The following is a 16813-nucleotide window of genomic DNA, read 5'->3' as shown; positions in this document are numbered from 1 at the left end:
GCTCAATGGAGCCCTGACCTGAGATGGGGCCTGTAAGTGTTCAAATTAGAACTTTAACATGCCAGAGACATTTCTGAATAGCCTTGTTCCTTTCAGGATGGCGAGTTATTACTATTAGCCCAATGGAGGTATTTTATAATACACGCTGCTCTGTCCACAGGTAGGTGAGAAGAGACAGAGATGCTGCAGACTGAGAGGGGTGTGGGTACGTGGTGCTGGGACACACAGGTTAGCACGTATGGACACTGTTGGAATGGAGTGAGACGAAAGGGTTAGTGCCCTGCATTTAAAAGTCTTCATTAGATAACTGTAGCATTTTACGACTCAGATCCCGGTGCCAACAAGTCTGTCCCACCCATCTGGACAGCTAGAAAAGTATGAATCACAGCATCTTTGGAGTAGCATTAGGGCCATAAACTGCTCTTGAACCTCAAAGCTTTCCTTGAACACAGTAGGGTTTCCAACCAAAGCCAAAGTCATAAGAGGGCCTCACTAAAACAAAGACTCTCAACCGTTTCTTTTCTTTGATCATAGTCATTTTGCGGCATGTGTTGCACCAGCAACTGTGCATGTTTGGAATGGGCTGGATAAAGAACGTTTGTGTTTGTGTCTCTGAACCTCCGTGATGCCCAGGTCGCTTCGAGGATGCACACAGCTATGAACGAGGGAGGAAGGACGAGCTTGTGGTTAAGGGCTCAGACAGCACCTAGCCCGATGGAAACTGAAGCTGAATAAAAACAAAACATTTCAAATTTCCCCACAAGATAAAATTCCCCCCAAAAGTTTCATTTGGGGTCAATCGAAACATTTTGTTTTGATAAAATCAAAATGTTTCCTTCCGACGTTGACTTTTTTCTAATTTCACACATTAGACAATCAAATTTAAATAATTAAAACAAAAAGTCCTTTCACACCAGGAAACTGAAACATTCCATTCCAAAAAGTTCAAAATGGAATATTTCCACCACACCAAAATGCTTCTTTTCCAATGTTTCTTTCCCAATAAAATTTCATTGAAATTGACACTTTTCCACAAAAGGTTTTGCTTCCAACAAATCAGCATTTCAGACAGATAAATGTTCCTCTGGAAAATTTCTAATAAGAGGTAGCAGGTTCACTGGATGGACCTATTAGAAATGAAGTGGAGAAGCAAAATCACAAAACTCTTGTCTTTCATCTTGGGTCCCAGTTAAGAAAATGAGGAAGATTTTTAAGAGATACCCATCCTATTTCCAGCAGTCCAGCTTTTATATTGACTGTTACTGGAGGAGAAAACTCTGAGTAATGAGACTTCTCTGTCCTTGTCTGACATATTTTACATGCCAATGTACTAAGTGAATCTCAGGCTGAAGTGGCTCTCATTCTAATTAATCCATCCACTCCCCTATGCTGTGGATGTAAAAAATCAAATGCCTGATTCTCCTGAGTACGTGAGAATTTTTTTGTCCATGTTTTCCCTACTGCAGTTTATTTATAGCAGCCAGAAAAAAAATTTTCTCTCTGCTTTAATCCCATTTGCATTCTTTCCCAATTATAATTCCCAATTTGGGCTTCCTCTGCTGTTTGGTGTTAGCTTTCATTAGCCCATTGCAGGTAACCGTGTGTTCATGAAGACATCAAAGGCAGGGACCTCTTTCCTGAGCAAGAAAGATCAGCGTGTACGCACAAATCAAAACATCTGAGGAGCAATTAGGCAAGTGGCATATCTGGCACTGGCCATTGTCAGAAGACAGGACACTGGGCTAGATGGACCATTGGTCTGACCCAGTGTGGCGGCTCTTATGTTCTTATTACAGAAATCAAAACGTCCCTGATCATGAGCTGAAAGCTGAGGAATATCTGACTTGTGCCAGATTTCCATCAAATTTTACCCCCACCCTCCGTTATTTATGTTATACATAGTTCTTTGATTGTCTCAAATGTGATTATAATTACTTGGTGTTCTATCCCTCCCAGAGGGGTTGCCTGGTCAAAATATGGTCTTCAAATGTTATCATTTTAAATAAGCCCAAACAGAAGAGAGAAAATGCCTGCTAATGCAATGTGTTTATCAGACATTTTATATGTCACTTGCAATGAGGGCTATTGAAGAGCTCAACTGAAAAAGCATAGCCACATATTGTGTCTAATGGTAACACTTTGCTCTCTCAAAGCACCTTTTTCTGGGGGTCATGGAACAGGTTATGAACATCAATTAAGTCTCACAAGCCCCTATGAAGTAGGTCTGAAGTTACCTATATCCTGCAGAAGGGGAAACTGAAAGGTGGGGTAATTTGCTTTGTAAATTGTACAATGTGAAGTTCTTTCACCCCAAGCAGACGACTGATTCTAGGCTTGGGCACCACTTAAACCCTCCACGGAGGAGCTCAGATAGCGTATAGGCATTCTGCTCTCCTTCTGCACAGGGATGAATTTCTCCTGTAGTCAATAGTTAAACCAGGAATAGAACCTAGGGACCTGATTCTCCCGGCGATATACGTTACTCCCACGGAATTCAGTGGAAGTCATACACATCCCACAGCAGAAGGCTAATTCCCCTCTGCATTGTGTTACCATTTATACCAGTGCAAAGCGTGTGAAAATGCCACTTCTCGACCTGGCCACGTTGTACAGTCATACACCCACTGTGCTCTCCCTTTCAAGTGGTGTAAAATCATCTTAGGCAGTAAAGAAACAGGCCCAACACAAGTGGGGTCCCCGTGATACTGACTAGAACAGTGCAAAATACACACATTTGTGGGGTAAAAAGAAAAGGAGTACTTGTGGCACCTTAGAGACTAACCAATTTATTTGAGCATAAGCTTTCGTGAGACAAATGCGCTTTTTCCTCTTCCTCTCCTCGCCCGTCTCCTATTCCCCCTTTATCTGCAATTTCAGTATGCCAATATTTGCACCCACATGAATGTTCATGCCTTTGATACATAAGCTGCTTGTCTGCATTGAAAAGGGTTTGGTTTTTAGCTCAAAAAGTTATGCAGTTTAGGAACATTTTTCACAAAAATGGGCCTATTTTCAAGTTTGTACAATGTGCAAAAACCTCAAATTTTGAGTAGTTTTGTATGATGTCACAAATACTTTAATCGCCTCTGGTCCAGATTCCCAGTCCCCTGTCTAATTACTAGACCATAATTTGTGCAGTTTTTCTAACGCAGATTTCTACACACACACACTCCCACTTGGTTTAGCCCTGAATGCTGCATTCCCAATCACAAGGGGTGCGGTTGCTGTTGCTTCCACTGATGAACTTCAAAGCACTCTTTTCCTCCCCACTGTTCTACGTCTACCTGAATTACTTTGACAGAGTCTACTCTTGGCAAACACCTGTATTCAGCTTGAATCGGTTTGCCCAATATCTCTGCGCTAGAAACATTGCTGCACAGGAGAACCAAGTTTAATCCATTTGGAAAGTGATTTTTTGGTTGTTTTTCCCAGTGTGGGCCTCAGTGATCCTTTGCTTAACAGAAAGCAGCCAAGCACAAATGAGACTGAAATTATGCCAGGGAAAAGCATAGGCATAAAGCACACCACATCCAAACATTCCTGAACAATCCTGGAGGATTTGGGGAGCAGGCCAAACTCTGTAAAATACCAAACAATCCCAAACTCGGGGGGGAATTTTGGATCTAGATCCCAGCTTTGTGGCCTGGGCCGATTCCAGTTTATAAAATTTACAACTAATGACAAGAATGTCCTTCACTAACATTGCACCTTCCTTCATCAGAAGCTCTCAGAGCAATTTACAAACATGAATGAAAAAAGCTTCACAGCATCCCTATAAAATAAGTGTGGTAATGCCCATTTTACAGATAGGGAAACTGAGATACAAAGAGATCAACTGACTTGTCAAGCGCAAGGACTATGCTGCATTTATGCCTAACTTTGAGGGCTTACTCAGGACCTAAGTGGTGCCTAGGTCTGGTGCAACTGGGCCAGGTCTGCACAGGGGTAAGTTTCACCGAGAGACAGCGAACATCAGAATAGAAAAAAAGAGCCTAGGAGGAATCCTGCTTATAGCACACTAGAAGCAACTTGTTCTACTTGGCTTTCAAAGCCACAGTTATTCTGAGAGAGGTTTTCACTGGGAGAAAAATACCATCGCTAGATTCCAGGTTTCACAATGGTTTTGAGCCGCAACCCTGAATAGGAAAAAGTTAAACAAGGTGCTTTGTGCCATGAGCAGCTTAATAGCCCCAAAGATGGCATCCAACTTTCAGTAGCTATTGTCTGTTTTATCATAAAAGATTGTATCATAGAGACCATGGAGCGGATTAGCCTGGGAATCGAACTAGTCTCTCACCCCCTTCAAATGAGCTGCGCTGTCCTGGCAGGACAGCCTGAGTGACGCTTTCATCGTAGCTGGCCTCACTGCACCTATTCTTCAGAGAAACTAGATCTGTCATCCTGGCCTCTTTCCTTGGCACTAGAATTCACTTACTTTAAAATAAAATAAAAAGAGCCCAGGTCATTACAGATGAGCTCAGAATGAAGTCGAGCTGCTGCGGGGTGTCAGCTGTTCCTTACGTAAGTGAATAATGGCATCACGTGGTTTTATTCTCCCCCACAGATACGCAGCATGGCACTGATGCTGGCAGCATATGCACTACTCCTGGATGTGTCACAGCAGGTAATAATTCTTCGTCTGTACCCTGGCTGCAGAGGTGTCATGTCAGACGTACGTACTGTCCCCACCTCTCACCCCAGCCCAGGAATAGTCTGTCCTTTAAAAGGAAAGGAAAAGATGATTGAAATGATGCTCAGGAGCTGAAAGGAATGAAAGTTCCCGTTTGGCTGCATTAATAATACTAGCATTGCCGATTTGAATCTTGGGCGAGATTTCCAAAAGCACCCGAGTGATTTTGGAACACTAGTCCCATTGACTTCAATGGGACTTTTGCGCTTAAGTCACTTAGGCACAATGAGACTTGAGCTGTTAAGTAAGGGGCTTTTGAAAATCCCACACTTTGTCTGAAAGTGAGCAATCCTGCTGCACCCTACCTACCATTGACCAGCCAGGTAAGCAGCTACTTGTTCATTCTCATTCAGACTCATTCAAACTATCTAAGAAAACAACATAAAAGGGAAAAATTCTCTCCTGGGATCCCCACTCTCAGTTAATTCAATGGTGTTTTTGTATGTGGAATCAGGGCAGACTATGTAATAGAAATTTGCCTTGTTGATAAGAGATCAGATCTGCTGCGTGGACTGAAGAATCATTTTTCCCAAAGCTGGCTGCACATATCAGCATTCAAGGGTTCCATGCCTCAGTTTCCCCATCTGTAAAACAATGGTACTTCTTTTATGATGTGCTTTGAGATCTGTGGATGAAAAGCACTATCGAATAGCTACATGGTATTGTTATTGTGTTAGTGTTATTATCTGCAGCTGGCACTAATAGGGAGAAGTCTGGCACTCCTTTGTGCAGGGGGAAATTACCATTGGGGGTCAATGGCCCTAGGCAGGAGGCTGCAGGCTGAGTGACTTCAACCACATAATAAAAAGCACAGCAGCCCCTGCCCAACCAAATAGTCTGCTTGTAGGTCTTATTTCCCCTTTCACTCTCCATCAGAATGTGCAGTACTTGTCATGCCTTTATGTGGCACTGTCACCACGGGGGACTACCACTTGCAGCCAGTCAACGCCCTGCTGAAGGGGTTTGCCAGGGTGGAAGTTTGCCCTGTGCAGATGGCTCGTTTAAAATCCTGCACACCACTGGGTCCTTGCACTGAGGATTTAAATGGACTGGAAATGGTGCTTAGGGTTTTTTGCAGTCTCATTGCACCAGAGTGAATCTTACCCCAGATGAGTAGTATGAAGATGAAAGATCTGTTCTGCAGAGCACCTTCTTGGGAAACATACCTGTGTCCCTGCTCAGGGAGGGAACCGAGCAGTGACCCCTCCCTGAATAACCTCGGAGCATTATGTGCAGCTTGGACATCCGATGCAACTCAGATATCTAGTTTTTGTGATACGTAGCTGCTAGATTTCAGAGTAGCAGCCGTGTTAGTCTGTATTCACAAAAAGAAAAGGAGTACTTGTGGCACCTTAGAGACTAACCAATTCATCGGATGAAGTGAGCTGTAGCTCACGAAAGCTTATGCTCAAATAAATTAGTTAGTCTCTAAGGTGCCACAAATACTCCTTTTCTTGTAGCTGCTAGAATACTTCAGAACATGGATCCAATGATTGAGCCTTGCACAGACTTCTATCAGTACGCCTGTGGGGGCTGGCTAAACCGGCACGTCATCCCAGAAACCAGTTCGAGATACAGCATTTTTGACATACTGAGAGATGAACTGGAGATCATCCTGAAAGGTAGGACTGGGACAGGGTTACAGCATGTATGCAAAATAACGAGCCTGAGCATCAGAAGTTTGAACTAAAGATATATCCGCCCACCCGCTCCCAAGAAGTGGTAGCCAACACAATTAAATCTGCATTAAACCAATGCATTCACTCCCCTACCCCAAAAAATACCATTGCCCCCATGGTCTGTAAAACCATGAAAGAGGGTCGAAGTAATTTTTAGTCATGGCTTCCTCAACAAGAGCTAGAGCCTCATTCATAAATCAACATAGCTTCATTCATGTCAATGGAGTGACATTGATTCATACCATCGGAGGATCTGATCCGGACTCTTGAAAAAAGCCATGCGTCTCAGGCCAGGTCTAGACTTTGCAATTTTTGCCAGTACGGTGATGTCAGTTAGGGGTGTGATTTCTTACAACATTTTTATACCAGCCAAAGCCCTTGTGTAGACGCACTTATACAGGCAAAAACATCCTTTTGGCAGGATAGCTTATTTCATTTGGGGGACTGGTATAAGCTATGCCGGCCCAAGCACTCCTTTGCCAGAATATTAGTAGTAGCAAAAGCTGTATTACACAACACCTAAGAGCCCTAGTCTTGGAGCAGGCTCCATTGTGCTCGGTGCAGTACAAACACAGAACACAAAGATGGTCCCTGCTCCCAAAAGCTCAGTCTAACCTGTGTCTAGGAGGGTTTGTCTGAATAGCCCTACCAGCAAACGTCTCTCGCGCAGACTAGGCCCCATCCAGCACTCGATCTGAGTGGGGGATGGGTGCAGAGGTGGTGACAGGGGGATTTCTCACCACCACTGTTTTTTTTTAAAATAAAGAAAAGTTGACTTATGTCATTCCCCCCCCCCCCCCACCAAAGGTAGGCATGATAAAGCCAGCCTTTGCCAACGGCCACCACACCACAATTACGGACATACCACGGTTGTGTTTGTGTAATTGGTGTTAACAGCTGGCAACTGTCGGGTAAAAAATAAAAATCAACATGTGGCACAGTGACACGCTAAGTAATGAACGCCCTGGTACCTGCAATACCCCATCTCTGGACCAGGCCTTCCCCCTCCAGCCCCTCAACGCACAAACACTGCAAGGGCGGCTCCGGTCCCACTGAAATCGATTGGCGTTGTGACATTGACTTCAGTGCGAGTAGGAGAAGCTGTGTGTGTGTGTGTCCTTCACAACCTCCCCCTTCCTGTACAATAGTTCCAGTACAGAGCACTCTGATTTCGTGGCCAATGGAGCCAGTGGGTGCTGATTGTTGCTGGCATTCCTGCACTAGCACTGATTCAGATGATGAGGAAGGTTACCCAGGGCACCGTCTCACTGCAGTGGTTCCATCCCTCCAGGTTTGCTGGAGGCTCCGGAGCAGGGTGATCAAGAAGCCTTTCGGAAAGCTAAAATGCTTTACACTTCCTGCATGGATGAGAGTAAGTCTCCTCTTCTGCTGCTGCTATACTTGTGAAAGTAACAAACCCACCCTTCGGGCAAAACCTTCCCACCAACATCTCTCTCTCTCAGGGTCTCCCCTGAAAAACGTGCCTTTCTGCCGGAAGATGACTTGAGCGCACACACAAGGCTTTAGGATGTGCATTCTGGGATATGGCACATTAGGTAATAGGTTAGCCACTTCTATATGAGGAGCCTGCCTTTCTGAACACAAACATCCAGTCATGAGTCTTATCCCATGTTCTCCTAAGACCCAATACAAGTCCCACACTGAAGTCAATGGAAGTCTTCCTGTTGGCTTCAGGAGGAATTGGGTCAGGTCCCTGGTATATTCAGGAATGGCAGCTCAAGGAGCATGTCCCCCAAGAGTCATCTACAAAACCAACTGTTGGGCAAATGCTACAGAACTCCCACTCTCCAAAAATGATGGAACTTAAATGCCAGAAAGCAGCATTATATGATGAGGATTTTGTTCTAGTAATCAAAGTAACAAGTAACTTCTAGTAGTTCTGAAGGCAAAGGAGAATGTTTCTAAAACATCTGAAGAAAATCCAGCAAAACCCTTCTTTGAGTTACATGTGGACAGTGCAAGATTTAGGATGCTTCTAAATATTATTTCTTTGCTTTAAATTATTTGAGTTTTATAAACGACACAATGGGTGACTAAACTCGTCACTTAGCAACTCCATGTGGTTTTTTAAATGAAACTTTCTTTGCTTATGAAGTCATTTACAAGCAGAACAAAATGTGATTAAGGCACAGAGTAATGATTTCTAAAGCACCTCAAACACATGTTCATAAAGAAAGTAGGCATTTAGGAGCCTAAGTGTCTTTGAAGATCAATGAAATATAAGCTCTTCAATGCCTACATTTTACCTGAGAAGTCTAGTCTATCCTCATTGGCAGATAACGGCTTGTAGGAGAGAATTTGAAGATTATGTGTATGGATTTACAGAACATACACAATGTGTTATAAACAACTGTGTGTGTGTGTGTGTGTGCATACTACACCACTTAGAAAAATTATGCAGTAACAGCCAAAAGCACTAGTTTATGATAGTGATACTATCTTATTATTAGTTAATTTTATATTGTGGGAGTGCTGACAGGCCTCACTCAGGGACCAGGCTCAATACTGTAATGTTGTAAGGGACACAGAGTGGAAAATCCACCCACAGTTAATTACTTGGTCATAATTCTGTATAATTCTGTGTAATTCTGAAGAACTTTTATCCTTGGATAAGAACTTCTGATTTGTACAGAGAAACACTAGCCTCAGTCTCCATCCATCTTTGTGTGTTCACTGCCCATGCATTATAATGTTCTACGAAGGTGAGGACTGAAGCAGTGCATAAGCTTATAAAACAAGTCAGGGGCCCAAGAAACCAGGCTGAGGTTTCAGACACCTGCCCTCCCTTCTCATAGGTGTCACAGTTACACTAATAACTTTGCATGGAATTCATCAGTTTCACAAGTCAAAACCCACCCGAGGATTGGGGTTTGTCTGAACCCCAGAATGAGTCACAAAACACCCCCCAAATCACTAACGCTTTCACCCTGTGAACAGAACCTTTCATGTTCAGTGAGTTCTTGTTAGGATACGGTTACTGCCCAGTGGAGTTGAAAGATGACACCACGATGCGTAACACCATCCAGGTTCATAGGGGACTTTTAGAATCTGCCTCCCCTATTGCAAGAGTTTCAGCTGCTTAGTTCAGTCTAAATTTTCATCCATTCTTCTTCGTTTCTAGTGAATCAAAAACAGGACTTTACATTTATTTCCTTTTCTTCCTCCTCAGGCTTCATAGAGCAGCGAGATTCATTGCCCCTGTTAGAGGTTTTAGCTATGGTTGGAGATTGGCCAGTGGCTTCAGCAGATTGGAATATCACCAAAGGTAATAGTGTGTGCTCAGAGAGCTCTACGTTGTCAGGTTAGGGTAATTTATCTTCCTAAAGAGGCTGATGTCATTGCATCACATCTCCAAGGAGGCTTTCCTTAACGAAGTTCTGAGAGACATTCACACATTATTTAGAATGCATCAATCTGCATAAACAAGAAGGCCTTGATTTAATGCCTGCAATCAAAGATTTCAGAACCCTGTTTTATAGACACAGATAATTTTTTTGCAATAAATAATCCAGGTAAAGGGCAGATAACTTTTAAATGATAAAATGTGAACAATTTTAAAACCTCAAGACAGGCACAAAATCTGAAAGTAAAAACCCCAGCGTTTTTACAACTTTTAGATGCAAGTTTCCAAGGTGCACACACCCATGCAAAAATTGTGCTCCTATATTTTTGTATGCAACTATCATAATTAGGTCTTGAACCATCACAGGCTAACTAGGCAACAATATGGTGATTTGTAGCATAGGTGTGTAATTGCATATACTTTTTTGCATGCACATATTTGTATTTTTGACATTTAGTTACCAAAGTGGTAGTTGCTTTACAGATGCTATAGACCGTTAGAAATGAACCTCCCTTTTATTAAACAAAGAAGATCTATCATCAGAAACATGAAAAAAGAACAGGTCTATTTGGATACCACGGTGATGGGCATGTTCAAATGCCTGGGCAGGTAGATAACTAGCGCCTGGTGTGATGTATGGATTATAGACCTCAGTGTGGGAGTTTAAAAAGCACTCAGCATTAGCCAAACTCTGCTCCCATTGGAGTCAATGGATTACATCACTGATTGGCTTCCCTGGAAGCAGAATTACATCAACACTGGTAGCTTTTGAAAATCCCACTCCTAATCTTCAAACTGGCAATGAAGAAATGCCCATTCCTTTTATTTCGTCTTGCCCCTGCAAGACCCTCCCATCCAGGAAGTGCAAGGTGAACACCCTCCTCGTCTTTCTTGTCCTTCCTTAAAACTCATCTCTTCCACAAAGCCTGCCAGCATTGACCCGCAGCTTAGAGCAACTGTCTCACTTCTATCCAGCAAAACCCAGGCCATACACTAACATAGGGACATCAGTGCCTTGTGCATCTGAACTGTTTTGTCTGTATATCTAAACATTCTGCTTGGAGCAAGAATTGGGTTTTCTTGGGGCTGTGTGCTTTGTGCAAGGTAGAATTGTCCAGCACTTACACTAAGAAGAAGAATGATGAATAATCAGTTACAGATAGAGAAGTCCCACTGGGATCACTTTGTTCATCCACTCCCAACCAGTGCAGGATTGTTCCCTGCAAAATATTCTCAAGTGCTCTGCCCAGTCTGATTTTAAATTACATAAGCAATAGGCTTACAATATATGAAACTTAATTACTCTTGATGCACATCAATAAACAATGCATATTTTCCTCCTATTTCCCCCAGAGCCAAATTGGAGCATTGAAGAAAAACTCTCCACACTGAACTCCAGATTTAACAAACGAGTCTTCATTGATATGTTCGTATGGAACGATGACCGGGACTCCAGCAGATATATCATTTATGTAAGAAAAATAATAGGGAACTACATCTCCATAAGTCCCAATACTCCAGATTCACAATGGGTCGCTATTTGCATTGCATTTAGACATGCTTTCCATAAGCACTGATTTGTATTGGTGGGCATTCCAAACATGGGCAAAATGTGCATATTAAAAAAAACCCTACAAATCTATTCATGGTACCCCAAACAGTATCAAACACATCTTGATGCAGATCCCATACTGATTTACACCCACTGGGCCACTGTAGAGTGACTTACCTGGCAGGGTTCAATAGATGGCATGAAACTCTACTGCAGATATCCAATAAACATAACTAGTCCATACATAACTATGAATATCGTTAGTCTCATATCTTTTATTGTTACAAATGAAATCTAGCCCAGGAGTGAGCAGCATCGTCTCTGGCAGGTTACTTTATTTTGGTCTTTCAGAGGTCTCAATGGTCACTGAAAAATCTTGCCTTATAACCAAGGATAAGTATCCATCCGATACTACCCTAGAGAGTAAGAGTCAGATCTTAGTCCCATGCTTGGACCTCTGAGGATTGGAGGTAGTAGTTCTGGCTTCCATCTCACTTCCAGCTTCAAGGAATAATAGGCTAAGCTTGCTACTATAGTGGGTTTATCATGTAACACAGTGCTATGGTCCTTCCAGTGGTCCACGCAGCTTTTCACGTTGCTCTTGAATGACCCCTTCTTGCCAGCCAGTCTCACTGCTCATCACTCACTACAGATATGTATTTGATTTCCTTCAGATTGACCAGCCCAGTTTGGGAATGCCATCCAGAGACTACTACTTTAATGGTGGCAATTACGAAAGAGTAAGTACTCCTGAACTTTGCTACTAAAAATTGCCTTTCACTAATCATGTGCAGGTGAACACGGCTTTTACAAACCACAAATAGCTGAATCTTCATGTTCTCCAACAATCGCAGTTAGACTGTGGAACTCATTGCCACAGGATGTCACTAAGGCCAAAAATTTAGCAAGACTCGAAGATGGATTGGACATTTAAATCAATAACAAGACTATCCAGAGTTGCAATAGTCAATGCTAACAAAAAGAGTACTGGAAAGGAGATAAAACCTCATGTTTCAGGGTTTAAACCAATCTCTAATTTTTAGGGATAGGGATGAGACCTTTATGTGGGGCAGATTATCCCACATCTGCCTACTGCAGGGTTTCTTATACTATCCTCTAAAAACATCTGGTACCAGCCACTGTCAGAGACAGGACACTGGACTAGATGGACTGCAGGTCTGATCCAATGTGGTAATTCTTTTATTCCCATATTTCTACAATATGGGGATTTCATACAAATCCGCAAATTCATTCTGATAAACCCCAACTGTAGAAGGTTTCAGATATCCCCCAAGACAGACAATTCCATTCATGAAATCAGGATTGACTTGAAGGAAATAGAAGGAAGATGAATGGACCAGATCCTCAGCTGATGAGAATCTGACCCTGTATGTGTTGGGTGATCCTTATTTTTTTGCTGTGAGTTCCAAAAACCACATGAACGTTTGGAGACACTATTTTGAAACTGTTTCACTTTCCTTCACTGCACAGATCAAATTTGTTCACTTTCTCCTTCTTGCTTGCTTTTCTTTGTAAATGCCTGGCTGAGCCGCTGCAAATGTAGATGGATAGAGATAATTTGTCAATTTCAGGCCTGAAAATACTTTAGAAGCTCTTTTTATTTTTGTAATTATTTCATGCTAACTGAGTAGATTTGCAGCCAAGCATTAAATTGAATTTCCTAATGTGAATGAAGGGGGAACCATGTAGACAATGATCAAACATTTCAGACTCAGTTGCGTATTACAGGAGTAGGGGCCTGATCCAAAGCCTGTTGATATCTCTGCGTGTCTTTCCGTTGACTTCAAGATCATGCCTGTAGTGAGATATAATTCCAAGGCTTTCTTCATCCAAACTACATAGCTGTGAGATTTTGATGGCAGCAGATCTGCCGGCATCCTCACCTCAGCCACCTTAACAAATTGTGATTCCTATGTCCTGTGTCCCATATTGTTCTGTCCATGGAATTCAGCATGTGAACTAGCTCAATACTCTTGAGGTACTATTTCGAGAATAGTCTTCTGACATTCACAGACTCCATCGAGCATGTGTTGAAGGCAATCGTCTACAGAACTTCTTAGAGATACTGTGGAACCTGCAAAACAAATCAAGTACTTCATAGGGCTGGATTTGATCTAAAAGGGAAACAAAATTGTACTGGAAGTGGCACCAGGGTGTTTTGAAGTGGGCAGGCCGGACAGGGCCTTGTCTGTTGGAAGTGAGCTCCCCTACTGCAGGTTTCATTTGCATGTTAGCAAATTTTTTTGAAGGGGAGCGGAGAGTGAAAATGATGCATCATGCCCATGGAGGCAGAAGACCAAGTGCAATACAGCTGTGATCCAAAAATTAACATAAAATGACAGTATTTGAAGTGAGTCAACCTCAATGGGCTCCCGTTCTTGGGAGAGGCGTCTCCGTGCTACTGTATGATAATAACAATAGAAAAAAGACAAGCTACATGGGCGAGAGAAGTTTGCATTGAAAAGACAAGGGCACAGTCTGAGCTGCAATGCTTGGCTTGGGAACCAAATTTTGCCAACGTTCAGGGTTGTTAAGATCTAGGGGCTTGGTTCAATGACTTCTTTTTATTTAGCCCTATGGTTCATTCTTGGCGCATCTGCTGATTTCCCTAGAACTCCCTCAACAAGATACACCACAGAAAATCTCTCATACTGATGCTATTATAAACCTGAATTTCTGGATAAGATTGCCTTGATAAGTGGAGAAAATGTAGATAATTAACCTTATAAAAATTACACAGACATACAAGGTATCCTTTCATGTGTGTTTAGGTGCGGGAAGCCTACCTGCAATATATGATCACCATTGCCAAAATGATCAGAGAAGACAAGAATATGGCAAAAGACGACAATTTTGTCCAAAAAGAAATGGCAAAGGTTATGAAGCTTGAAACTGAGATTGCACACGTGAGTATGGGAGATTATGGGAGATTGAGAAAGAGTGATAGGTTGTCATGATCTGTGGAATCAGAGCTTCTCTTGAACAGGAGAAGCTGAGATTTTTGTGCTGCACCTCTATGAGGCATAACATAAAACTCACAGCCCACCGGGAGGCAGGGCAAAGGTGTTTTGTTAAACCAGGATTATGGGCTAAATTGAAGCAGCGTCCGTGAATTGTTCAGTAGCACGATCCAGAATGGTCATGGTGGTGCTGACGATGGCCGTGTTTCCTTCTGCCCCCCGCCATGCCCCCTATGCTGGGACTTGCAGCGGGGGCTTGCAAGGCAACATAAACGGTCTTTTGTAAAACCTACACAAGGGGGAATTCTCCCCTGGCCAGATCTAGGGCTCTTGCGGTGCTTTTAAAGTGCTGCAGCATCTTGAAAGGCATTTATTTTTTTAAGAGACCTACCACTACTGACAAACTTCCACATAGTTTAAGTTCCAACTCTGTCTCTGTTGTGTAACAGGGACCACAGCCTGTGTGGATCTCTGTATTGAACCTAGAGACTTCTAATGGCTGAATAATTTACTGCAAGAACACATTTTTACCTAGGTCGAATGACTTTTCAATATCACGGGATGTGGAATAACGTGTCTAACCATCACTAAATATTCTAGCAGTTCAAAGCCATATTGCCAAAATAATCAAAGAAATTATATATATATATATACGCATATGCTATAGTTTAATTAAGCTTTATAATTATTAGCATTTATACATGGCAAAACTTTTCAAAAGTACACAAGCAATGAAGGTTCAAAAATGTGAAAAATCTGGATTTGTTGAGTATTTAAAAAATGGTTTACGATTATAAAAAAATACATCTTTATTTTTCATGTTCTCTTTTATGGTAGGATCTCTGTTTTGCCATGTTGAATAGGACACAAAAAATTGGGGATGTAGCACAGATTCTGTATCCCGTTAATATCCAGGTCATACACAGGTTGGCTAAGGTGCTTGCAACTTTTTTGTGTAGCTGAAGTTTATTTCTTACGTTTATCTAAGATGAATGCATCCCATGAAGGGAGCTGTAGCTCACGAAAGCTTATGCTCAAATAAATTGGTTAGTCTCTACAGTGCCACAAGTCCTCCTTTTCTTTTTGCGAATACAGACTAACACGGCTACTACTCTGAAACCTATATAAGATGAGTTTAGTTATTCTAATCTGCTGTGTCAGCAAACAAGTGACTAGACAAGTAGAGACTAATAAATGCATTTTAGGTACAAGGCAGATAGAGGTGGACATAAAGTTCAGCAGAGACGTAGACTGGTTGCATTTCCCAAAAATCCCAACCACAGTTAGATCAGATTAGTAATCTGCCCAAAAAACAGCACTGCATGGAGTGTAAATTTTCCCTTATTTATAGATATCCCGACTTTACCTATTTGCTTTTTTTTTTAAACTGAGAGCAGAAGAGAACCCACAGACTTCAGTTTGCCAGTGCTGGGATTTTCACACTGAAGTTTCATCTTGCTGCTGCAGTTTTCCATTCAGGTTCTGGAGGGATTTTCTTGGCCATCATATTACTGAAATAACACAATGGTCTCGTACTCACTATCCTGAGCTATCAACTGGGATGTTAACTGATAAACTGAAATGCAGAAAACCCAGTGTGAGACTCGAGGAGTTTTCTCTTTCTAAAAACACTGAATATATTTTAAGGAGCAATTAAGAGAGTGAGAGAGAGAGAGAGTGTGTGTGTGTGTGTGCGTGCATGCACACGCGCGTGCAAGAGAGCATGCCCCTGCATTTGTGTGATTCCAGCTGTTGAAATTCTTGTCAGTCAAATCGGAAGATAATATATGAATGTCCACAGGCTACTGCTCCTGCAGAAGAAAGGCATGACGTGACCTTATTATACAACAAAATGACCCTAAGAGAGCTCCAGGAAAAGTTTGCATTGAATGTAAGTGTTTTGATAAGACTCCTATGGCTTCCAGCTTCCCCCACTGTCTAGTCAATGGAAAAAACAGCTTTGCAGACTCTTTATACCTGCCAAACAAAAGGGATTCAAAGTGATGCCTCTTCTTAATGTAAAGCTAAGAGATTTTTAAGGCATTTTCCTTTTAAATAAAGCCACAATTGAAGCATTTGCCAGACCTTAAATCTCTGAACCACGCAGGATCATAAATACGCCAACTCCAGTCCAAAAAGAGTGGTTTAAAGTCCTTTAGTTCTATGCACAGAAGAAACAGATGTAAAACATGGTTTGTTCAGAGCTAGAATAATCATTTAGTAAAACTTTTAATGAGTCATTCATCTCTTTTAGCATGGAAGTATCCCCATAAAAATCATTGCAGAAGTCTGCAGATGCCACAAACAATTGTGACCACAAGTTGTCCCAAGAATAAGTTTGAGTTTCCTTTCTCCCAGCCATATTTAAACTTTTAGTGGCACAAAGAGGTCAAATTACTGAGTGACTTCTTCACTTTGTATAGAAGGATGTCTACAGCTCACAAGCCCCCAACTAAACAATTACTAATCCAGTCTGCATTTTGACTTGCAATGCCTTGACACGACAAAAGTAGTGGGAAATCCTTAACTAAATATCCATCCTTCCAT

At 42.1% G+C, this 16813-nt stretch overlaps 1 protein-coding gene across 8 annotated transcripts in view; it reads left to right on the top strand.

Annotated features, from left to right (window-relative positions):
• Positions 1-16813, top strand: part of MMEL1 (membrane metalloendopeptidase like 1) — a 59371-nt gene that overhangs the window by 20820 nt on the left and 21738 nt on the right. For 4 of the 8 annotated variants that reach the window (XM_074975375.1, XM_074975373.1, XM_074975374.1 and 1 more), the window contains 8 exons: positions 4565-4624; positions 6151-6312; positions 7661-7741; positions 9560-9655; positions 11087-11205; positions 11960-12025; positions 14078-14212; positions 16068-16157. In XM_074975375.1, coding sequence (XP_074831476.1) covers positions 4565-4624; positions 6151-6312; positions 7661-7741; positions 9560-9655; positions 11087-11205; positions 11960-12025; positions 14078-14212; positions 16068-16157 — 809 coding nt within the window. The remainder of the gene's footprint in view (positions 1-4564; positions 4625-6150; positions 6313-7660; positions 7742-9559; positions 9656-11086; positions 11206-11959; positions 12026-14077; positions 14213-16067; positions 16158-16813) is intronic. The other 4 variants (XM_074975376.1, XM_074975377.1, XM_074975378.1 and 1 more) reach the window with 4 other exon arrangements.

The sequence above is a fragment of the Natator depressus genome, chromosome 18, assembly GCF_965152275.1.
Source record: "Natator depressus isolate rNatDep1 chromosome 18, rNatDep2.hap1, whole genome shotgun sequence".
Lineage (NCBI taxonomy): Eukaryota > Metazoa > Chordata > Testudines > Cheloniidae > Natator > Natator depressus.
This window is presented reverse-complemented; position numbering and strand designations above follow the sequence as displayed.